The following is a 25,720-nucleotide window of genomic DNA, read 5'->3' as shown; positions in this document are numbered from 1 at the left end:
TTAAGTTAACTCTTAAGTTCCCATCCCTTGCAAAATATCAAAAGCCAAAGTTCACCATTTTTGTTCACTCGTGTCTATTGTAAAAGCAACTACTGATGTAGTTCACTTTTTTTTCTAATAAATCCAAGCTCTATATACAGTACACAAAGTAAATCCATAAAAGAGGTGATCATAAGTCGAGTAGAAGGCGGTACTATTAGAAGCAAATTGCGACACTTGGCATAAATGGATTTTAATATGAAATGAGTGAGTGGAAATATAGTTGAAGTTAGTCACTCATAAGACTGATTATTGACCAAGAAAGTAAGTTAGTAAGTGAAATAGTTTAATGTACGGTACGCGGTGCGTATGGACAGTTAAAAAAATGTGAATTTAATGAGCACAATTTTTTATTTGCTTATAAACAAATTGAATAAAATTGCATTGATATAAATGCTTGTATTATGGCACCTATAATTTTTCCATTTATTGCAACCGCCTCAATTTGCATATATACTTACATGTTGCTTGATGCATGTTTAATTGCTTTCCATGCTCGATTGAAATGAAATAAATATCTTTTTTTTCTCTCTCTCTCTCTATACAGTCAGCATATATGCTTTTTTAAATTGAATTTAGATCGAAATCTCAAATGTGTACATAGATAGTTAAAATACTACATACTCTATGCTCCATAAGTAACAATTTTTTTTTTTGTGAAGAAATATTGCGTAAAATATTTCCATACCTTCGATTTTTAATTAGATGATATTTCACTTGATATGAATTTTATTCAATGGATAATGGCCATAGTTAGGACATTTATGCTTGATTTAAAATCAGATTCAAAATTTAGAGAAATTCAAATCTTCAAAATCCGTTAAAATTTGAATTTAAATTTTCAAAAATCATTAAATTTGAATTCTCAAAATCCGTTTAAATTTGAATTTAAACATCCAATTACATTTTAATTTTAGACATTCCGTTGAGATCTCTTAAACCCTTAAAAACATTTGAATTTTTAATTTAAAAATCCATTAAAAAACCGTAAAATTAAAAATTCACAAAATCCGTTAGATTTGAACTCTTGAAAGTTGCTAAATTTTGAATTTTAAAAACCGATTAGATTTGAATTTTCAAAAGCCGTTAAAATTTGAAGTACCAAAATTTGTTCTGTAATCTATTAGATTTGAATTTTTAAAATCCGTAAAATTTTGAATTTTAATTCAATTTTCTATCAAAATTTCCAAACCTTGAATCAAATTTACGATAATTTCATGTCTCAATTCAAAAGGAAATATTTATTTATTTTTGTTAACTTATCAGAAAGTACTTAATCAATTATTTATTTATGTATATTCAACTCATTATCGATCTACTGTAAATGTAACTATTTTTTATTCAAGCCTATAAATATGTGTATTTGCCAAACTCTATTAAATTGCTTTTTAACAGAGAAGAAAAAAAAATTTGCATAATGATTTTATAAACAACTGAGAGATTATCTCAGTCTAGCTCTTTTTTACTGCTTTTTAAGTTCATTGTCAATTCATACGCTGAAGTTTATCATTATAATCTCCTCATTTATTGATTCTTTTATTAAATGAAAAGATATTGCAGAAAAATTACAATGCATACATTTATTTAATGACCCGTTCGTAAGGTATTTAATACAAACAATAAAAATTGGAATAACGACAATGTTTTGAGCGCATTTTGTTATGTAGCATAAGTATTTTAAAGGTTTTTTATTACTAGGACGATCACTTGGCTGACCTAAGAGCTTTTAGAAGGATGCTGTGGATAGAGACAGTATTGAACACAGTATGGGTAAAAGATAGACGAAAGTCAACGATAGAACCAGCTTTAGGGGTCATCTTAGAGAAGTCATGGATCACAATTGATCTGTAAGACTAGCAAAGGATGCAAACAAGTTCTGGTTCAAAATGAAAGTATAATTAGCCTTGGTAAAGTGTCTTAGATGCTGTCAAATTTATTCAAAAATGTTTCAATTCTCTAAAGCATGACACAGCTAAGGCTCTAAGTTAGAGGCTCTGACATCCTTTCCGGATTAAAAAATTTCACTTTCTTTACAATCATTTTATCTTGTCGATGAAAATTAGACAAACATCTGATTGACTTTTGAGTTTTGGATACAACAAGCAAACTAGATTTCACATCCTATATGTAATGACGCAGCAATTTAGGGTGAGAGGTTAAGAGAGCAAGAAATACAAGATTTAGCTTACATACATGCTTTGTTGAATGTATAGATCGATTGTGATCCATGACCTTCCTTATATGACGCCTAGATCTGGCAATCATTTGACAAACTGCTTTCCAGTCTACTCTAAATTTGAAATTTGAATGAAATAGTCGACTTCAAATGAAATTCAAGCCAAATTCAAGCTCTACTGTCTCAAAGAATTCCTGGATTGGATGTGTTACACTAAAGTCCCTAATATCCCGAACTAGCAGAAGGTTTCGAAGGATAGAGCTGTCTTTAGGCATTCCCTACGTGCGACATGGAGCCCTCGTGCGCCCAGCCAAGGAAGTAAGTTAGTGTCTCTAAAAGAAATAAAAGAATTGCTTCAAATTAACGTAACATCCAAACGATTTACCGAAATCTTCACAATTTGGAAATAAATCCTGGAAAGTTTCTTCAACTCCAAAAAGTTGTGGTGGGACAACAACAAATCATAGCACTTGTATTGATCGCATTCAATAATATATTTCACAAATCAAGTTAGTTGCTTGGTCATTGAACTCAAACATCAACTTACGTGAATAAAAGCATTATAGAGGTAGTCATAAAGTATGACCAGACTGACAGACAAAATGTTATTTAAAAATTTCATCAAAACATAAAAAATACATAAAAACATATGCAACAAAAAACTTAATAATCCACGTGTTCACTATTATTATGGTTTCAATATAAAATGTTTTCATTCTGCTCTCGTTTTTTTAAGAATGACAATATACATTGAATAATATGTAATTTTGCATTATCGTATTGAGTTGATTTAATTGTGCGTTAATGGAGCGAAATGTAAGTCCATATGATTAAAATAATTCATTTTTTAATAAGAAATAGGTAATGATTTTGATTAAATCTGCAAAATTCTTAAAATGTAGTTTGACTCATGTTTATTATAGTAAAATTATAACTTTCATGTCCCACTTTTAGCTTAAAAACAATATTTAATTCCAAAAAAAAACAGCTGCTTTAAGCATCGAATTTTCCATATTAAATGAAATATGTATTTACACACTTTATTCCATTTAATTAAATCAACATCTCTCTTTTTCTCCCTGATTTTTACGCAATAACTCATACAGTTGCTTATAACATTTCTGCACTTAATTTTGTGCTGAACTTTTTTTTTTCTCATGCAATACGCAAAAAACAAGATTTTTTGACCCAGATCATGTAATTTAATTATTAATGCGAGTGACTTATGGCGACAGTTGTTGATGCTGGAAAATTATCTATTCAAGTGAAATGCATAATGTCGCAGTGACTTTTCATGCAAAGAAATTGTAAATTTTAAACAACAAAATGTGTATGGTAAATAACATGAAAAATGTTATAGAGTTAATGTGATTTGCTGGAAATGTTTTGAACGCTCGTTCAGAGAAATTTAAATTAAGTTAAGGCTGAAAAACAAAGCAATTTGCGTAGTTTTTGGAATTAAATTGTGAATAAGGGGTTGAAATTGATTATTTAAGCTTAAATGATCATGTAACAAGGTTCGATTTAAATGACGTAATGTAAAGCGATGTGATAAGCTGAAAGCACTGCGATTCTGTCGGTGAAAGAATATTTTCAGACAAATTCTGTAAAAATTCTTAAATTGAAGTAAGGAGCTCCAGTATACTTACATACTTATTTCGGTAGCCGAACAGATCAATTGTGATTCATGATCTCCCATAGGTGTCGACTAAAACCAGCTCTATCGTAGGCTACCAATTATCAATTCCTAATTCTATGTGCATAACTGATTCTATTGAAAGTGTCATCGGAACTCCAGTATTTTGATGTCAAGACTTGGAAATGTTGGAATATATTCAAAGGTATTCCCAAAATATGTGCACGATTATTCACTGTATTTCAAAGTTTTCATGTCTGAATTGGATAGTGTCCAGTAAAATCGTTGCCGTTTTCAGCAGTTTTGAACTAAAAAGCTTCCGTCTATGTTCTGCAGGTTCAAATTAGGCATAAAAGTCTCTATGTTTCTTTGAGTATAAACAGTATTCCATTCTAAAATTTGTTTCGAACATTGAACCCGCATCTTCAAATGGGTGATATAGATAGGAGCTCGATTAGAGATCTCAGACACTCGATCATAGAGGTACTGACCAGTCATGACCAGCTTTAATCCCTCTTCACACTATTCAGATAATATAGATGCGAATGTCACCAAAGTAAATTAGATTAGGTGTTATATGATGTATCGGCGTAGCTCAAATTTGACGGATTCCATGCTGGACCATTTGTTGTTTTCCACTCTTAAATATTTACTAATTCATTCAGTATTACAGCTCAGATTATGAATCAGCTCTATTTACTCAAGATCTAACCTAAGGTGACACCTATTTAAATAAAAATTAAAAATGTCCCTTAATTAACAAAATCAAAAATTCAGTTAAGCTCCAGTTAATTGCTCATCAAAGCTTAATTTAGTCCATCATTCAGACTAGGTCATTTATTTACATGATTTAATTGTGAAAAATTAACAATTCTTCTTAATTTAATTTAATTATTATTATGATCTTCAAGCATTTATATTCCAATTGTCACAATTTTGTGTAAATGAAGGTCAGTGTCAAATTATTTATAACAATAGAGGCACGTACATACGAAAAAAAAAAAAAGAATTTAAAAAAATTATTAAGATTCCGTAACTGTCCTGAAAAATAATGACTATAATGGAATTTTCATCTGTAAACATTATGTTTTTTGTTAAGTTTGTTTATTTTCGTCTGCTTCTTTTCATTTTATTTTTCGTATTCCGTATAGACACTCAAGACAATTGACAATTAGTATGAATGATAAAAAATGATCAATGTCACGAAGCGTGGGACGTTCCATTCATTATTTTTTCTCAGTATCTCGGTACGCGAATAATGTTGACTCTTTAAATGATTGAAATTACAAAGAGCATCGAATAATTGTTTTTGACCGTTAAAAAAAAACGATTTGTTTGCAATTCTAATAACTCTTTTTTTTGTTTTGATAGAATAAGATGGATGTAGATGTAGCTGGTAAGTGATGTTGTTGGAATTGACAAGCTTAAGCGCATTATTGTGAAATATAATAAGCAAAGCTTAGTGTCTTTCTACTGCAATTAAGATTTCGAATACTTGAATTTAATTTTAGGCAGTACAACTGCTGAATACCGGTAACACATCCATTTAGGCATCGAGACTGAAATCTCAATTAACAAAAATGTTACATATTACTTGTTATGACTCTATAAGTACGATCTTAATGAATATTACAAATTCTGCTACATGTTTGGGTATTTGGACTGCATTATTGTAATTAGGAGCTGGTAATGGTGTTTATGGAACGGAAATTGAACTAGAAAAGGATGTTCCTATATAGTCATGTATGAGGAGTATACTCACAAAATTGAGCATGGTCAATTAAAGTAATTGAATAAATTCATGAGCAGGCTCATTCAGGTTAGTCTGTTCGACTAAATCACATCTTAAATATTGGACGCACAATGTTGCTGACCACTACTCGTACACCACAAATCAGCAAATCGATCAAAACTATAACCTCAGACCGACGTTACCCTATCTTGGTGGCAGTTTCGATTTAAATCCGACACCATGCCAGACTAACGTTAGCCTTGATTCGGATTTTGGATCGATCAACAGGCTTATGCTATTCGAACTTCATATGCTCGACATATGCATCGAAAATGACTCTCATGACAGACAGACAACTGAACCAATCAACATCATCCTTATTATTAAAGATAATCCACTAAAAGATTTTTGCGAATGCTCCACACGCTGATGTGAACAGAAATGACAAAAAAATTGAATGCTAATGTTATTATGGCATAAATTATAAATTAGCATGTTTTGAGGTTTAATCTTGTTATTTTCTCGCACGGGACACTTAGAGAGAATGGTTTAAGAGAACAATAGGATTAACATGTGTCTTTTCAACTACATAATGCTGGACCTTGAATTATAAAGCAAACATGCTTGATTTGTTATTACGTCTAGCAATAACATTGTTAGATTATATCCCATAATTGGAACTTATTAATGATTTTTTGTGTTTTTTATAGAAATGAACATTTTATGTCATTTTTGATACAGGCTTCATCATCATTACAGTCTTTTTGAGAGCATAATCATATCCATTCCATTGAAACCAAACGATTCCGCCTTTTGACAGGCTATCGATACTCGGACTTGGACCGTTTAATCCTCGACCACAACTCTTCCACCACCATCCACCCTGTAAATAGAAACAATAATCATAAATAATAATGCACAAGTAACTTGAAATGTATATTCAATGTGCAGCAATGCTGTATGATAATGACAAGTGTTCTCATTACAATCAGTCCTTGACGTTAAGCCTCGAAAAAAATGATTTAAGCCCTAAGCAAATAAACTTTGCTGTTGGCCCTAAAAATACTTTATATGCAAGTAGTTCTATCGACTATAAATCTGATTATATATATTGGTGACAGACAACCAGTAATTAATTCAACGGCAAAAATTCAATTCAATTTTATTAACAAACCTTGAGCATGCTGGCGCAATTCAGTGAACTTCTGTCATTATCTCGATTGTATGTGGAAAATGGGCTGTTATTTGAACCATGCCATGGGTCATTCAATGAGTCGCCGGCATTTCCTTCATATCCATCAATCTCGAGCTTGTAATAGTCGGCTTCTGGATAGACTTTGAAGTGCGAATATTGGGCATATCTGGAATGTTTTTTAATTAATAGACAGTTAATTAATAAAATGTGTCAAAATGCAGTTCGAGGTTAGACATTATTTAATCTGATTTAGTCAAATTAGTGGAATGTGAATGTGATATTGACCTCTTATTGCCCTCAAAGTCCTCTAGTTCAATGCGCAATGCATAATCTTCGTTATTTGTTAACATATAAATGTTTTCATTTCCCATCCAAAACTCCTTGGCCGGATCACCAAATCCATTTTTGTAATCAGCCCAATCTCGATTGAAATTCTCTCGTGGCTCGCCAAAATCATCACGACGTTGAATTACCTGCAAAAAATTATTAATAATCAGTTACTACTTTATCTCTGTTGTTTTGTTCAACATGATTGAAATGACCACAACTTTTCTTCTTACTCATTGTTGTGTACGGTCGTAAAAATACTAAAATAATTTCGTTTTCTTGCATGTCAATATGTCAAAAATGTATCATGTCAAATATTTAAAACTATTTAAAGCGAACTAAAGAAACTTTCATAATTATAAATAAGCAATAATGTTACATGACTACCATTTCGATAATATTCAGAGAATAAATGAAGGAAAGAAAGTCGGAAATGCGACAAATAACTCGACTTTAATAATTGACACCGAAAATAATGCCCAAAAGCATGCCGCAGCTATGTTACATTTTATGCAATTTCCCACACAAAATTTAATTTTTTTTCCTTACCGTCCATCCGCCATCAGCAATTTCTTGTTCACAAAAGACTTTCAAAAACCAATAAGTTGATCCACGGATCTGTAGATAATACACACCGGATTGTCGCATGCCTGCATTCAACAATTCCGTACATGAAAATCCCTGTAAAACATTTCATTGTTCAAAATAAAATTCCATTATGTCAATTCAATTTCTCTTGACTTAATCCCACTAATGTGCGTATAAAAAAAATGTTAATTAATCAAATTACTCACTTTAATGTCTTTATAAGACAGAGTATCACTTGTGAAGGTTGTATCAATATTTGATGGTTTATTTTTAATACTAGGAAATACAATTCCATCTTTACGTGAGACCATTTTCTCACTAAATTGTGATTTGAGTTCATCATCTCTAATAGGACTTAGTTAAGTTTGGAAGGTTGATGAACTATAATTTGAATCATCGATGTTCGTTCTTCTTGTTGGAGAATCCGCTGGAAAAACTGGTAATTTTATAATAGGCAAATTCTCATTCTCATTATTGTCTCCACTCAGTCTGTTCCTGACCATCCTCAATATTTCGTTAATCAACAATGAATGATCAAAAACACGTTCTTTCTTTTGCTGTTGTTGTTGTTGTTGCTGCTGAATCCGATGTTCATTTTGTTGTGTCAAAACACTGGAATTGTCGTTTTTCTTGTTATTCAAATGTTCTGCGATCGTCATTAATTCACCGTAGTTTTGCATTAGTAAATTTTTATTTTGTTGTATCTTTCTATTCATTTCCTCGATTGCGGTACTAAATCCGTTAAATCTTGTAATCATTTCTTCACTCGCGGCCTCGACAATCGAATTAACATTTCGGCTCTTTGTATCATCTTCACTTGTTTTATGGTTATTATTAAGTAATTTATCACCAATCATATCCACAAAATCATTCATTTTTAACTTTATATTGTTCATTTGTTGTTCAATTAATTCAATTTTACTCTCAATGCTTTCCGTTTCTGGTCGCGGCGTTCTGTTCGATGATGTCAAAATGTTTTCTTTAAACATCTTGTCGTGTAAGAGATTAACTTTATCATCCAATTTTGACATACGCTCCATCATGTTATTTTCAAGCATTTTGAACGACTGATCAAGTTTAAGGCCAAGAGATTGTATTGCCTCCGATATTATCTCACAATCGCTTTATTTTTGTTTTCATTTTTTTTAAATATACAAAAAAAAAAAACTTATCGATTAATAAATGAATGAAAATCAGGTATACGTTAGGTTGTTCAATCGCTAAGTTCTCTTTAATGGCAAAAGTATTTCACGAATTGCGCATTTAGAATATCTCGAAGCAATTGAAGCACGTGTTAACCGATCGGCACATATTGAAATGTTTGCCACGAAGCGGCAGAATACTTTGTTCTACGTGGCAGCCTATTGGATAGATTTTATAGTTTTTGGGCAAAATTCTAATGTGTTCTGATCGGATTTAGATGCCTTGCCACGAGGCGACAGAATACCGTTATTGAAAACCCTATTATATTGTTTTTGTACAACATTTCAATGTGTGCTGATCGAGTAAAAATGGTTTATTCCCCAAAAATTAGAATTGAGATTCAAAGAGACTTAAGTGACATTACTGTAACCTCTGGAAGAATTATCTTAACAAGAATCATTTCTTGTCAAATAAACAAACAATTAAAGGTCAACATTGGACATCCATAGTCATCCAGAGATGACAAAAAACAAGGAAGATCAGATATTACTAAACAGGATTTTCCCCAGAATAATTCGCGCATTAGTAAGTCTTAATCGAACACATTTATCTATTTTTTTAATACAAATGCTAACCTGGTTGCTTTTGTTTGCTGTGGATTGCGTGCCTTTCGCAGTCTTAATGATGAAATATTATCCGCTACGCCGTCTTTGATGTTAAGTATCAGAATAAATAGATACATCATTTTTGATATCCAATAGAAGGGTTTCATACTTGACTTTATATATTTTATGACCCTTATCAAATTTTATTGCGAATTTTTTTATTATTGACGATTTAATGCTCTTTTGTCAATGCTACTCGCAGTCGTTCTGTCTATTTCTTCTCTTCTTGATAAAAAAAAAATTAACAAAAAGAACTGTTGTTTGCTATTCAAGATCAAATATCCAACTGGATTCCGAAAATTGACTCATTAAGCTTTTTGTATAAAGGAATATTCTATCAATTCTCTCTTTCTCTGTCTTTTTTTTTTGGCTCTTTTTGGATATCATCATCTCTAATGTTATGTGTTTCATGTTATTCATCTTTGAGATGTCTACAAAAAGGCGATAAATTTTATGACAATAAAAAAAATTTCAAGATTTTATTTATCATTTGTGTAGAAATCACATGCCATTATCTACAAAATAATTTACTACAATTAACATATAAAAATATTTATGCCTGATAGATTAGCAATGACTTTTTGTTAAATTTATTCATCTTAGCCAAGCGGATGTCTAAGACCATTTGCCATTATCTTACTTTTATTTGTAGTAACATTTCACTGCATTAATTTACGATTATTAAGTCATTTCAATTAAAATAAAATTTATCGGAATTCGCATCGTTCATATAAAGCGTTTTAAATCGAAATTTACAACCTGCATTATGACATAAATGTCGATTAATGCAAATCATTGACGAAAATGACTTTTAACTCGTAGCTAAGAAAAAAAATCTCTTTTTTAATTAAAGTTTTACAAATTAATTGACACCTTTATAATATAAAGTCATTTCCAAATCAGCAACAAAGTTTTCTTAATGAAATAAGTAAGGAAATTTTATGTAATTGGATTGAAGAGGCGTATTTTATTGATTTGATCTGCTTTACTTGATGAGAGTAAATACTGTGAACGGTAAACTATGATTACAGTGATTTACTTACTGTAATCATGTTCCTATGTAGAGCATAGGTTACAACAATATGCTTTCTAGCTATCGTTGCCTATAAATTTACTAAAATATATTTAATTTGTCTGCAATTTCTCAAAATTTAAAGCTTTGCTGTTTAATTAAACAACTATTTTCTATAGAACTAAGCCAAATTTAATCGATTTACCAATTTGTGCTATTTGGGATGTCTAATAATTAAATTAAAGTACAATAAATTGCTATTTACACTTTGACTGCTGAAATTCAACTAAATTTTGAAACAATAACAAAAGGGGCACCAACTATGCTAAGCTTATAAAATTCAAACATAATTTGACCGTTAATTTATTCAAAATGTTGTATCTTAAAATAAAAACACACTTAATGACTCAAAATGACCACAAGACTCCCAAAAATTCATGCTTTCAAAAGATTTATTTTCAAAAAAGAGTTTCGCGCGCTCCAAAATGTTGATCGATTGATTAGACATCATAAAAAGAAATTTTTGCAAAATCATTCATTAAATGTATATTGTTACACTTATGTTAACCTTCGCGGAATTTTTTCGGCAGATAAATCAGTTACATGGCGAAATTTTTAATGAAAATTATTCTCTTTAATGACTTTCGATGATATGGTTGTGTCCTCTACGACACATACAAAAAAATGTTCATTAACTGAAGCAGCATGTTAATGCCTTCTTGCCATAAACCCGAATAGCACAAGTAAGTTGATCGATTCAGAGTCCGGTGACTTTACGGCTTGACTCTGACATGATGCCAGATCTGATTTAAATTCAGTATCATCCCAAAGTCACGAGGCCCAGCTGTCGGATTTTAAATCGATTAGCCGACTTGTGCTTTTCGGGTAAGATTTAAGTTTAGATGTTTAAGAGAAATTAAGAAATTCGAGAGGTGTATCAATTCATGCCTCTTTTTATTATGTCAGAAGGTTCCGGTGGATTAAAAAATGTCTCTAAGGCCTCACGAAAGAGAAATGGTCACTAAAAATTTTTAAATTAAGAAAATAAATACCTAAAATTGAATAATTAAGTAACAAAAGTTCATGACATTAATTATTAATTGACTCCCTTGTTGCACTTCACCTAATAATGCTTAATTTGAGTTTGTTTGCCGAAAGCATGTTACATAAATGCTGACATCTTGATGACTGTGTTTAGGGCAGTGATGAGCAACCTGTGTGCTACGACACATCAGTTTATTATGTATTGACTTGTCATAAATGACGTTTTACTTTCTTCCAGCTATGCACAGGTGTATGGCCCAATGAATACGAATACAATATACCTAAGTTAGGTTACCTATTCAAAATTTGTTTATGGCGACTACAAAAACCGAATTGATATGACTTGAAACAGCGAAAAAGCTACAGGATCCGGCTATACTTTCCCAGGTCGTTTGAGTCGATAGGCCGATACTCTAACCACTATGCTTGTACTATTGAAAATGCCATGAAACATATGCCGCGTGCGATTTCAGAAGAAGCTTAGTTCCAAGTTGTGCCCCAAAAAACAAAAGGTTGATCATCACTGGCTTAAACAATTATGTAGGCATAAAAACTAAAATTGAAATATGTTGCTGAAGATGCGGAGGAGATGTATCATCTGCTGTGAATTTTAATTTATTTGCAAAGTCACGATAATCACTTCTCATCACATAATAAATGGATGAATGTCTGAAAATAAATTTATGGCATATCTGTCAAAATAAAATCAATGGGGTCGTTCATTTGTTATGTGACGCTCTTGTGAGAGGAGGGGGGTTGGATCAAGATTTTGTTACTGATCAGAACAATCAAGATCAAAAAGGTATAAGGGGATAAAGTTGATCATTGCGTTACTTGTTAAGTGAACTTCCCCCAAGATAGCAACATATATAATGTGCACCACGATGGTGTCGTTAATGTCGATGTTTAACGATAAAAATCACCTGAAATCTGTAATTTTTTGTTATTCTCTTTTGACGCCACTTCCTATTGAAGATGATTGTGGGTAATAAAAGTTTTCCTTTTAGTTTTTTTGCACAGAAAAAAAAGTTTTTATTTTTTGAATAATGACTTCTTTATTATTACCATCATTAAAAAATCTGATGTAAACAACCATTCAAAAACACACAAAAAAGTGAAAATGGAAACATTGATATTAAGTCATATAAAAAAAATTGTATAACTTATTTAGCTACAGTTTTTCGGTAAGGCGAACGTGCATACAAAAATAAAAATTAGTCAAGAAAATTTAATGATCTACTTCAGTGACTCAGCATCACTAATAGTATCTTGATTAAGTACTTTTGGTGTTGATGTTGCAATTTGGCTGACTGATTCAGTTGTCGAGGGCGATAAAGCTAGGTCATTTTTTGTATATTTTTCTTCTTCGCTACTTGATATTTTTTCAAAGTCAATAAAGTCTCTGTCGGTTGAATAAGTTACACTACTTGAGGCAGCAGCAGTAGCAATCAATGGAACTCTGTTAAATGCCTCTTCAACTTGTTCTAGACTGTCATTTATGGATAATAAGCGTTGTTCAATTTCAGAGTTTAATCTTTCACTTGTAGTCGGTGTGCTGCTATGTGTAATAATTTCTGATGATATTGGACCACTTGAACATTGCTCATATTCTGTACATTCAGTTATTGTCGATAAATTATGATCACGATCATTATCAAATTCATCATGCATTGTGTCACCAAGTGAAATTTCTAAATTTGGAAATGAAATGTTTTCAATCATTTGAATATTGTCTTCTTCCTGATCCATATCAGTAATTTGAATGACATGCGAAGTTGAAAGAGTGTCAGGCACCATTGATAATTCTTCAAACACTTCTGAATATTCATTCGATTCAATTGGTTCCGTGTTTAACATCTGAGATTCTTCCTCAATCATTTCAATTTCTTCCACTTCGGACATGGAAATTTTCTCAGTAATAATTTTGTCATCACGACTTTGACTCTCATTATTTGTCGTGTTTTGAACTTGAAAGGTCTTATCATTAACAACCGCAGCAGCAGTAATGAGTGAAGGTGCATTTAATGGCATGAAGTCATCTCTTGTTTGCTCGTTGTCTCGCTTATGGTCAACAAAAACTTTCATTTGATTCACCATGAGCTCTTGTAATTCATTATCATTTTCTGATTGTGTTGCTGTTTGCTCATTTGTATAGCTATTGGGATATTCCTCTTCTGTTTCAATATTTGCAATTGAATTCATCGTATCAGAGTGACTTAAAGCTTTTATCTCTTCCTCATCATTATTATCCAATTTCGTTTCATGTTTTGATAAAATTACAGATGTATCAAGTAATTTTTTCAAGTCACTTTCAAGAACCGCCTCTTTTGCATCTTCATAAAACTTTGCAATTTCTTGTTTTGTTAAATAATAAATTTCTTTGGACATGAATTTTTCCTCATTCAAACCTGTTAATCGATACCATAATTTATTCATCTTACGGCCAATTACATCAACTTTCTCATCTTCTTTTGCAATTACTTCACTGTCGAGTATTTTGATGCTTTTATCAATGGATTTAACCATTTCAAATGATGTATTTAAAACATCATGTGATGACTTCTTTCTTGGACTTTTCACAGGCTTGATTTTATTTGCATTCAATAATTCACGTTCCAATAATTTAAGCTTCTTCTCTTCATCATCCAATCGACGTTGCCAGTTAACAAGATGTTCTATTTTCTTACGACGTTGTATAATCTTTTGTTCACGTTGTTGTAAGATTCTGTGTAGGAAGAGAAATAATAAAAAATGATGATGATGAATAATGTCGACATTGAACTCAATGTTCAGTTAAATATTTACCTTTCAATACATTCTTTAACATCAGACTCATTACCAGTAACATCCATTGATGTTTCCAACTGTGCAACTGCCTGATCAATTAAATTATCATATTTTGATTGTACTAATGATTTTTCTGAATTTTCTTCACGCATTTTAATCCGTTCCTTTTCTAATCTTAACAAAATTGCACGCTGTTGCTTCTTTATTGTCGATACCTTCTCAACATGACCATGTTTCTTGAAATTAAGCTTCTGTAACTCGAGCCAAGCAATTTGACCACGTGTCCGTTCAATTAATGAACGTTCCCATGACTTTATCTCTGATGTTGACTTAATATAAAGCTAAGTTGGAAAGGAAAAGAGAAAAAAAATGTTATTTAATTAATTAGCGACTCACATTATGCACATGATAATTAGCATCGTACTGAGAAGTGAGATTTAAGAGATAAAAAAAAAGTACTTACATTATTTGCATCAGGCTGATCTGTTACGCTTTCAATAAATGATACTTCAGATTCACTCAGCCTAAACATACTTATAAGTTTACTTTCATTCAATGTATTTTCAAATTGATTTTTCCTTGAGTCGATTGTTGATTCTTGATAATTGTTATTTGTTTTCGTGATTGTGGTTGTAATTTTTGTTGTGCTGCTTGTTAATTCTTGAGGTTGATCTGAATGATATACAATTGGTGGGTCTTCAATTATTTCCGATTCAGCAATTAGTGTACGAATTGAGCTATTTTGATCACTATTATCTTCAATTATGTTTGCCTTTTGGTGCTCCTTTGTGTCTGCCTGTATCATATTTTCAATCATTTCGCTAATTTTTGACGATTTTTCACTCGATTCGATATTTTTTTCAAACGTACTCGAGTATTTATCTTGATCGGAATCTCTCTTTGAGCTCTCACTTAATTCGGCAAAACTTTTTCGTGATGATGATCGAACTGATGAAGAGGCATGCGATGATGTTGTGGATTTGCTTATAAGAGCATTTGAAAGCAAGTGATTCACCTCAACAACATGTGATAAGCTTTTATTAAATGCCAATAACATCTTCTTAAATTCTTCCTCTTTTTCTTCATTTACTTTATTATTATTGTCTAAATCGTTAAGCTCGACATTTGTTGGTGTTTCGGGTTTTTTGAAAATTATTTCCTCATTTTTGGAATTTTGATGAGTCGATGATAAAAAGTTGTTCTGTTTTTGGCTCGTGTTTGGTGAGATATTTTCAGGACCAAGTGATTGTAGCTTCTTATCGAATGATGCACGATCAAATTCACTATTTATGCTCTCGCGTTTCTTTCCCACAAAGTGATCATCGCTTATTGTATGGAAAATCGATTCACTAATTATCGTTTCATCATCATTTATACTAATCTTAACAATCGATTGTCTTTCAACACTTGGAGACTTTTCAGGCATAATATCAGACTTAATTGAGCTGATCTCGGATATTGTATTTGCCTCCGATGGTAATTCAATTCCTTCAGATTTGGTATTTGTGTCGGAATCGTTATCATCTTCAATTATCATGCTATGATGAAGCCTTCGAGCTTTAGATGTTTTCTTATTTTTCTTTATTTGTGGTGTTTCTAAATTATAATGCGTATATTGCTTATTCTTAATGCTGTCATTTTTCTGTTGTGATGTAATTGCTTCCAATTTTTTACGCACGGCCCATATAAAATTATATGGATATGGTTGAACGACTGAATTTTGCAGCCAGATAGGAATGTTGTTTGAAAGAGGCTTGACAAATGTTTGATTATGAGCTGTTGAGATATCTGATCTATTTAGTATTTGCTTTGTTGATGTATTAACCATGCTGAGCTTAACATCCGGAACTATTAAACGTAATTCGTCGTTGTTATCTGATTTTTTGTTTTCCTTTGCTGACGAAGGTCTTGTTGATGGCTGAGATGATTGACGTTTTACTTCTAAACTACGAATTGGTGAACTTTGTTGGATTGGAGATAGTTTCATTGGGCTGATACATGCTTGTGGCTGTTTAATCGGTGAGTTAGGTATATGTGTATTACTTTCAACTGGAATTTCTGTTTCATCTTCTGGTATCGTATCAATGTAAGCTGGCATTGGCTTTAACCGTAGTACTTTTATTTCCTTCATATTATTGTTGCTCATCGAATAATATGATGAATTAAAGTCTATAGGTTGAGATGGCTTTAATGGACTTTTTTTATTCTCAGGCTTTTTCACTAATGCATCTTTTGTATGTAGTCGTAGTTCCTCAAGGCGTTGTTTAATAACAAATGATTTGTCGATTTCCTTCTTTACTTCCATCTTTCTCTTTTCACGTTGCTTCTTCATAAATTTTCTTGCTTCGCTTCGTACACCTTCATCCATTTTTGATTTATTCACAACTGACGATTGCACTGATGGTGCTGCTGCTTGCTTCTGTATCTGCAAATTCAAGGTCTTCTTTTCAATAACTGCTTTTGGTATATTTACACGTTCAAGTTCAATGTCTTGCTTCTTCATCAATTGATCGGCATCATCGATTTTATTTTGACCATTCGTAAATAAATTTGCTAGCGGCTGTACTGGCAATACTGATATTTCAGATGCTTTTGACTCTTTCTGTTGATTGTTTTTAATCGGACTTTTTGCTTTTGACTGAACTGGTTTCGGCTTTAAAACGAGTTTTGCTACTTTAAATTGATTTACTGGCGATTCCTTTATCAATGATGTTGGTTCTATTAGCAAGTAATCAAAAGGGAAATTTCTAGATTGTAGAACAAGATAGCACGTACAATTTAATTATTCTTTACCTTTATAGACTGGCTGCGGTCTGGTGATTTGAACTGTAAAAAATCATAAAATTAAATATTTAAATTAAGCCAAATTCAAATGACAGGCAAAAATTAACCTGCAGTAAAGTATTTAGGTGTTTCAGGCGAATTAAAATCTTTAATATCCATTACCGGCTTCCGTCAGTGTCTCTTTTTATTGTCATTTATTTTTGGATCTGTAAAAAAAGAAAGAAAGACAGGGAATTAATACAATAATTTATTACTGCAATTAAGGTCATTTATCGTAACCGAAATAATAAAAAATTTAAATCGAAATGTTTTTGGAATTAAAATTGAGTTCCTTTTTACTTCTCATTAAAGTTAATTAAAAACGATGAGAAATGTCAGTAGAAAATGAAAAATAAAAAAAAACATGCAGCACGATTACTGCCTAAAAAATTACATTAAAATGAGAGACAAAATTCTCGTGATGGAATCTCGAAGAAAAAGTTGCAATTGCAGGTTGCATTATTACATTCATTACGGCAATCAAAACGACCTGAGAAAATTTGATTGATCTTGCAGCATTTCAATAAAGAAAAAAATAACGATATCTGTAATGACTCCAAAAAGGGTTTGCATGAAATTTTTTCTCTTGAATTGAATAAGAGTTTTGCACTTTTCTCTTGAGATAGTTTTGGGGATCATTTCTAAATGATGTGTATCGAGAAATGAGAATTTGGGACACTAAGCTGGCCTGAAGCTGACAACGTAATGTCATATTTGTTGGCTTCTTTACGCAATATGTAAAAGTTTGAAGAAATGCTTCCAGACAGTATGACTCTAGATTGGGATCCAATTTTGTAAAACCCGACCAAGCCAGAGTCAACTTGACCTGAGAATATTAATTTTTGAGTTCAGCTTTAGATCCAGGAGACAACAATTCCGAATAGCACACATTGAGCACACATCAGTTAAAATTCGGATCCTTTGTGACTGTGACTTGAAGTCTGATTAAGTTTAAATCTGGCACCATGTCAAACCCTCGACGGCCTGGTACCGGATTTTAGACCATTGACATCAGTTGTGCACAAACCCATGTATTGGCAATTTTGATTTTCAGACCATTTATATTTTTCCCAACTTTTGCATTCACAATTTTCCCAATGTGCAAGTGTGTTTTGTGAGCTTTTTTGTATGAAATGTAATATTGATCACGTTTTGCTTGATTGTTTTATATGTAAGTAGTTCTAGTCTTACTCAAAGCTCGTGATTTGACGAAGAATATTAAGTATATATTCATTATGTTATCTAATTTGAATTATATAAGAATTTTGAAAATTTTGAGAAATGCTTTCTCAATAAGTGGGGTTGGATGGCTTCAATAAGTATTGCAATGTCTGAGCTCATCGTTTCATGATTTCAGTAGAGTTGCCAAATTTGTTAATTAGCATGAAAGTTGATGTAATTCAGAGCATGCACCAATACATCTAATTGCAAGATGACTCAATTAAGGTTTCACTAGACCGACACTGACCTATACCATGACTTACTAAAAAGAGTTTCCTTGTAGTTTCTTCATCGGTCCAGGTTTTGGTCAAGGTTCCAAAATCAAGACAGTGGAAAACCCATGCCTCAATCTTAAGTATGCTGGCTGACTGCACGACAATTATATTGCACTGGTAGCATTTTTAAAGACAAAAGCTTCAAGTTTTCTCTAAGTCCATTCAAAATTTATCTTTTTAATCCACAAGCCCCAAAAATTTAAATAGATCATTTCATCAAATGTCAAAAAACACAAAAGCCATACCTTCAAAAATAAGATATATAAACATATTCTTTATGTCTTAATAGTGTCTATAATTCTTTTTATTATCAGTAATAATTATTTTTTCTCATAAAGCCTGCATATAATTCATATTTTCATTCAAATTTTTAGTCACTACAGCCACTGTTTATTGCGAAGATTACGTAAGATTTTCTCAAATCTAACAGTTAAGAGTAGAAACAAAATGTGTAATAATGCAGCTGTTGCGGTTGATATAACTCAATTTTTACTTGCTATTTTCATAAATGGTTAAAGCTCGTCCAATAAATCTCGAACATTTTTTTTTCACTTTTTTTTCGCATGACGCTGGATTATAAATTTTGATTTCTTTCATTTTTTTTCGTGTCAGACATTCATAAAAGGAAGTATTAGGGAAGATTTTGGATGTGGAAATGTCTTGTTAAGATTTACTTTTGAATCCATGTCACATTATCATATTTTGAATGAAAAAAAAAAATCAGTAATATCTAAATGATTATTGTGTCAATTCATCAAATTCATATTGACGTATGACATAACGGCATATCAATCTATCTACGTGCATGTAAGCTTCTCAAATGTCATTTTAATCTCATTGTCACATAATTTTTTTAAAAGACAAAATAAATTCATATCAAAAAAATGTACAAGTATTTATTTTTAAATTGCATAACTTTTCACTTTGCACGATAAGATAGTAAGCGACGATAATTTCATACAACAAGAGAAGAAAATAATTGCAATGTGAAGAAAAAAAAAAACGATACAAGAGTGCAAGACACAACCTGTATGTATGTAAAAGGCAGAGCAAAAACGTAATCGACTTTATTGACCCAATTTTTGATATTATCAACAAGTCAAGAGAGACATTCAAATGGATAATAATTATCATAACTCGCTCACGGTTTTGAGATCATTAAGTTAAAAGTTGTGGCAAAAAAGTCAAGTAAAAAAATATAAGAGTTCATAATCACTTCTTGAATATCATGGGAGAAATAATATCGATATGCATAATTATTTGTCAGTTTAAAGCCTGATTCACGCGATATTAACTTAACGGGTGCATTACTTTTATTTTTTGGGACTTTTTGCACGCAATTTCTTTTATTGAGAAAGAAATGGAATGTTTCAATCAGCATGTCGTATGTCTCATTTCTTATGATAATCTGAAGTACTCGTGAGGGGTGTCTTAAGATTGCAGGGATACTCTTAAAGGTATTGCAAGTCTTATAACGGGATCGTTGAGTATTGAAGGACATTCTTGCTTGGAGTGACAACAAAGCGTCTTTAAAGTCTTGATAAGTGGACAAAATGAAGCTTAGATTGAGGTCTAGGTATTGATTGGATGATATGAGTCAGACTCAAGCAACTCATACAACAACTGAACTAAAATCCAGAGCTCGAAGTCGATTGAGGTCGGCTTTTCATATATAGTCGAGTTGACTTGAGTTTATCCCTAACAGGTTAAGAGCATGAACTTGAGAACAAACTCTGAATAAATATACTAGTTGAGCATACCCGCGATCGTTGCTCACAGCTAACTTTGCTCTTAAAAGCACTCTCTTTTTCTGCTAGGGTACTTCATCACATAAAGTTCATGTCGACTTCAAGCTCTGCTAAATTCAAACAGCATCTCCAGTATAGACACATCCATACAAACTCTCCAAACGATCAATACAATGGAACTAAGCAAATTAATGTCTCAATATTCTTCATTTGATTTATATAATTTCCCATAAAATTGCGTCGTAGAATTTTTAATTATAGCTTTACGTCCTCGCCTAAACAAGCATTCTGCACATCATCCACAATTGCAGACATTACAAACAAATACCAATTTTTAATGCTTCAATAGCTCGACACGTGCTTCATCAAATTGCAAATTGAAAGTAGTTTTTGCAGACGATAATAATCTACAGTTTCTTCTTGCTATTTAATTTCTGCATAAATAATATTATTTAAACTTGAATGCATTGAATACAATCGATTAATGTAAATATGGAAACATAATGTATTCGTCGCGGAAATCAATTTGTTTTTTGGGGAGTGTACATGCCCACGATGAAAAATCATTGGGATTATAAACATCACATGTTAATTGATTCATAAAGGAGACGAGACATAAGAACTCAATCTTTTTTCAATCAAATTGAATAGGGAATTTAAAATTAAATCAATATTAAAATGTAAAGCTCTTGTCAATATCTTTTTCAACACCATACTATTATCATGCTAATTTATTGAATTAAATTACAAATTTTCTCTTAATATCAGACAGAAATTAGTTATCATATTTCACATTTTATAATGGGTAAACAACGATCAAGTCGCAACATCTTTTGTATATTATTATAATCTGTCAAATATCGCGTTCACTCGTGCCTTTTGTTATCATACAATTTGACATCTGTACAGCAATCGATTTTTGATAAGGTTATGCAATAAATTGAGATTCATGTCACCTTTTTTTCTTCAACGTTAAACTTCCAGTTTGTGAGACTTGCCATGTGACCATATCGTATGCTTTGGGGTCAACAGATCAAGCGATTAACTAATGCCAATTTAAGAGATATATCATTATATTTTTGGATATTGTGAAAATTGAGTTTTGGAGGTATTGATGTGGTGAAATTGAGCGCATTAGTGGATGTTTTTTGGTGATGTTGGTATTTAGTGGTTTAAGGTTAGAAGCTCTGAGATATAGAAGCTGAGAATTCATCCAAATAGCCCAGTGATGACCCCAAATCGACCCTAACAGAAAGCTTACTCATCTTAAATATGCAAGATGAGCATAGCATGCAATTGAGCGTTGCCCTGAGCTTACTCTACTCTTAAGATCATACCATTTGCTTGCTAGGGGGAGGGCACAGATGAAGTAGCCTAAAGTCCATGATATAAATCTATGAATATCATTAGAATGTGAAAAATCACAAAATCAATTAAAATCATATCAAAGTCAAGAATATCAACTAAACTTCATGTCAGCCAGCAAGACAAAATTAACCTCAAAATAATTTTAGCACAAAATAAAGCCTCTGCATAAAATTTTTTTCACACTGGTATCGAATGGTACGAAATGCTTTAAAGCTGTAGAAATCAATTTAAAAGAATGTTTTGTGAAGAAGTTTATACATTTTCTCATAGCAATAACAATAGCAATAATATGCTTATTATGTGGTTTTTCGATAGATCTGCGGCAGTTTTTGAAACTCAATCATATTTTTGCAATCCCATATGGCGTGTGTGTATCTAAGTCTCTGTTTTTTACGATTTTTTTTTGTATTGAAACTGTATTATTTTTTCTTCTTTTCAAAATTTCGCACGCGTTCAAAAAAAGGCAGTATTCCATCATATGTATAATATGATAGCGATTTAATGGATATTAATGTCGTTGAATTAGCTAAGCCAATAAGTGAGCAAACAAGCAGCTTGCATTCACCAATTGTGGCAAATATAGTATATTGTATCTTCACATACTGTATTATGTCGTATGTATGATTATTATGGAAAGTTGCTCTTACAAATTCAAACCGAGTCGGGTCAGTTTTTCCTTCATTTTATTACATTATACAGTGGTCAGCAGTTTGGGAGGCATTGGGGATTTAAAGAGCATTTTGTCTTGGCTGGATGGATTTTGAGTTACCAATCTTAAGCAACAAATCAATGAAGACAGCTTGTAAACAATGGAAAATGCGCCTTGTACCATGAAACTCAGTGACTTTCTTACTTGCTTCTTCAGTGATATGTTTCTCATTTTTCTTCGTTTAATTTGCAATTATTTTTATATTTTTTTTGAATTTTATTTCATGAATTTTTTATTTCATACACAGCATGACATACATCACAAATAAGTCTATTGCGGTATAATTTATTTTGATAAAAATTGGTTATGCGACCTGCCTAATAATCTGTTGATATTGATCAATCGAATGAATAAATTGTAAATCAGATTTTTTTTTCTCACAGCTGATAATCTCAAAAATTATCAAAACATTTATGGAAATTTTATTTCACTTTTTTGCATTTTTCTTCTTTTATTTTAACTCATAAAATTTTTTTTATTGAACATTTTTGGTTAAATGTCGGTAAAAAAAATTAAATAAAGTACAATATTTCATCTTTATGACACTATTCGACCTAAAATCATAACAAGATTATAACATACACAAAAACCATCTGATGTCACCAATTCTGTTTCAAATGAACTTTCAAATTTATTCATCAATGAATTGTGTCATAAATTCATTTAATAATACATATATATAAAATGTTGTGAGGTGTGTGAAAGAGATGAGAGAAAAATTAAGAAAGGTAAGAAATCTTCACTCTTTTGTCGCTGTTGTTGCATTTTTTGGCTTCCGTGCGAAAGTATAGAGCAGTGTTGTCTAAACTTTATTGGACCATGACACACTTAGTTATATGCTATGGCCGAAATCGTTCTAGTGGGTCGCGTTACACAGCTTGGACAATACTGGCATAGTGGATTATTGACTGTTTTAGGGATAAAGGGTATCTTTAGTGGATCCATATTAAGAGAATCTAGAATAATTTTATGATTTAATCAATAATTGCTCATTATTTTAGCTTCACAATCTTTTTTGAGACTTAATTAGAAGAATTGGCAAATTTCGAGATACTTTTTCCAAAAAGACATAGATTGTCAGTCTCCAGGCTGAGAAACTAGACAGAAATGCCGCAATATCCATGCAAATACCGCAATATTAATGCAAATGCCGCCGATACCGTTTATTTTCTCAGCCTGAGTCAGACATGTCATAGGATGTATTCCTAGAATATTTGAAAATCATTCTTGATTATTGGCCACAAATCATGATTTGAGTATCTGGCCCATAAGGTGCACCTACCCGATTCTCATTAATATTCTCCAATTTCAGGTTAATATCTAACACAACATGGAAGCAACATGACGTAGAACGGTTCTAAGAGAATGTCAGTTAGATGTAAAAACGTAAGTAAGTCCAGTTAGTAAGTAACAACAGCATGGAAGTCCACACTCAATGTCCATCGTCTCAAAAAACATTTTGTTTTTGTTTCTATCGGCTTTTGTTTTTATGGCTACTGACATACGACATACATTTATGAGTATCAACAAATTGCGTAATAGTCTAATTTAACCTCAACAAGATATCATAAATTTTTAAGTCAGCAATAAATTTTAGATGTAGAAAAAAAAGGCGAATAGAAAAGAAGAGAAATACAGAAGTGCAAAGTGCTTTTATTGAATAATTGCTCATTGAACGGAGCATTTTTTTCCGGGAAATCGCGTGTAATTTATGGATCGATGACTGAATGAATAGCTAGTATTTTTCTTGACGGAGGAGAAAGCACACAAAAGACGAGTCGTAAAGAAGAAGGAAATTTTTTATGCACAATTGACTATTGCCAGTTGCGTTGCTTCTTTCTATTCATTATTACAATTTATGAAATATAGTCATCAGGTTGCATCTAGGTAGTTTAAAATAATTACCACAAAATGTTACTTTTCCTAATCAACAGCCATACACGTCGCTTGTTTGCCATCTTTTTTTTTCCACACAGTATCTGTCTTTCAATGCAAATGGTGAGAACATGTCGTTATGTCACATTCATTCATACTGTTTGAAGCCGCAATTCCAAAATTAGAAATGCTTTTTTATGCCATTTATGACATTTGGAAATTTCACCGCAAATTTCTTCTCTCTTCCTTCTTTCTTTTATATGAAACGTTTCTATCTTCTCAGTTTCTTTCTTGTGTCTTATGTTTCAGTTTTCATTTCTCTAGCCACGGCATTATTGCCTTTTAAAGTTATGATAACAACATTAGTGTTAGGTCACTTTTCACTTTTAAGGTAAAATTTAATTTAAAATCCATTAAAATGTTCAGAAAAAAATGTTGAAATGGTTCAGAGTGTGCCGGGAAATTAAATTTTTATTTTTATGTCTCATTTACACGATTTCGTTATACGGCGCATGAGCTATAAAATTATCGTGATGCGTGTTCCCTCAACCTAGTAATGCTGATAAGTTTATTTGAATATGAACAAATAAATTGAATTTTAAAACATTCAGACAATTTCCTACCATGTTCACGCATTCAAGTCTTTTGTAAACATCGTTATTGAACAGCTCGTAAAGCTTTTGTTTTCCTCATTCATTCTACTATCGAGCAAGAAAATTATTACTTAAACTTCAATCATCAATCTATATTGTATGCAATATAGAATTTGTATTTCAATATGCGGAAGGTATGTAGTCTCGTGTTGAACCCATTTACATCGATAATGAATGTTAATCAATTAATATTCATTCGAGTCACTCGTCGGAATCGGTTTTTGTTTCTTTCCAAAAACATTTTCGTGGATTGAATGGAGAATAACACGAACTGAATGCACAATTTTAAGAATTGAATTACAATTGATGGAAGTTTGATGATTTATGGGGTGCGTATTGTGGCAATACTACTAATTTATATCAGAATTCAGATAGAATACTTAAGTCCTTCAAGAAAATTATAAAAATCATCAGAAATAATAAGAACAATTTAACATTAACCACAAAAGTCAATGAGTCTAATATAATGACTCAGATGCCCCAATTTAGAAGCAATCTACTTAGCTACTGATCAATTAAGATAGTTCCACGCACAACATTACTGTTTAACACAACAAAGAATTAAAAATAATTCTAATAACAAGGAACAACTCAATTATACACTCATATATGTCAAGCGTTAATGTTACACAATTTTCAGTCTAATTTTATTGCCTGCTTATGATTTATATTAGGAATTGTTCATACAAATTCAATTTGTTTTG

At 31.7% G+C, this 25,720-nt stretch overlaps 2 protein-coding genes across 3 annotated transcripts in view; both read right to left on the bottom strand.

The window, feature by feature from the left end:
* Positions 1-4,634: 4,634 nt before the first annotated feature.
* LOC139087695 (techylectin-5B-like) lies at positions 4,635-9,755 on the bottom strand. Of its 2 annotated transcripts, XM_070636586.1 has the most exons (6): positions 9,472-9,755; positions 7,900-8,815; positions 7,655-7,786; positions 7,064-7,251; positions 6,758-6,944; positions 4,635-6,466 (listed from the first exon to the last, which is right to left on the bottom strand). In XM_070636586.1, exons 2-6 carry the CDS (start codon positions 8,002-8,004, stop codon positions 6,305-6,307), a joined length of 774 nt encoding a protein of 257 aa, XP_070492687.1. In that variant the 5' UTR covers positions 8,005-8,815; positions 9,472-9,755; the 3' UTR covers positions 4,635-6,304. The 2 variants fall into 2 exon arrangements, with proteins under 2 accessions (XP_070492687.1, XP_070492686.1); XM_070636585.1 differs by lacking the exons at positions 4,635-6,466; positions 6,758-6,944; positions 7,064-7,251; positions 7,655-7,786 and having other exon boundaries at positions 8,021-8,815.
* Positions 9,756-12,709: 2,954 nt separating this feature from the next.
* Positions 12,710-25,720, bottom strand: part of LOC139087701 (putative leucine-rich repeat-containing protein DDB_G0290503) — a 37,229-nt gene continuing 24,218 nt past the window's right edge. Inside the window, exons 2-6 of the mRNA XM_070636593.1 lie at positions 17,236-17,334; positions 17,138-17,170; positions 14,808-17,062; positions 14,363-14,685; positions 12,710-14,282 (exon numbers count right to left, since the gene is read on the bottom strand). Coding sequence (XP_070492694.1) covers positions 12,794-14,282; positions 14,363-14,685; positions 14,808-17,062; positions 17,138-17,170; positions 17,236-17,287 — 4,152 coding nt within the window. The 5' untranslated portion in view covers positions 17,288-17,334 and the 3' untranslated portion in view covers positions 12,710-12,793. The remainder of the gene's footprint in view (positions 14,283-14,362; positions 14,686-14,807; positions 17,063-17,137; positions 17,171-17,235; positions 17,335-25,720) is intronic.

This window comes from Chironomus tepperi, unplaced genomic scaffold, assembly GCF_022539635.2.
Source record: "Chironomus tepperi strain 1889 unplaced genomic scaffold, CSIRO-AGI_Ctep_v1 contig_130, whole genome shotgun sequence".
NCBI classification, from domain to species: Eukaryota; Metazoa; Arthropoda; class Insecta; order Diptera; family Chironomidae; genus Chironomus; species Chironomus tepperi.
This window is presented reverse-complemented; position numbering and strand designations above follow the sequence as displayed.

Excerpts from the sequence above, each read along its gene's own strand:
- LOC139087695 (XM_070636585.1), bottom strand. The coding sequence starts at position 9,608 with ATGAAACCCTTCTATTGGATATCAAAAATGATGTATCTATTTATTCTG. Across the intron at positions 8,816-9,471 it reads CAGCAAACAAAAGCAACCAG|CGATTGTGAGATAATATCGG; the intron begins GTTAGCATTTGT and ends ACAAAAATAAAG.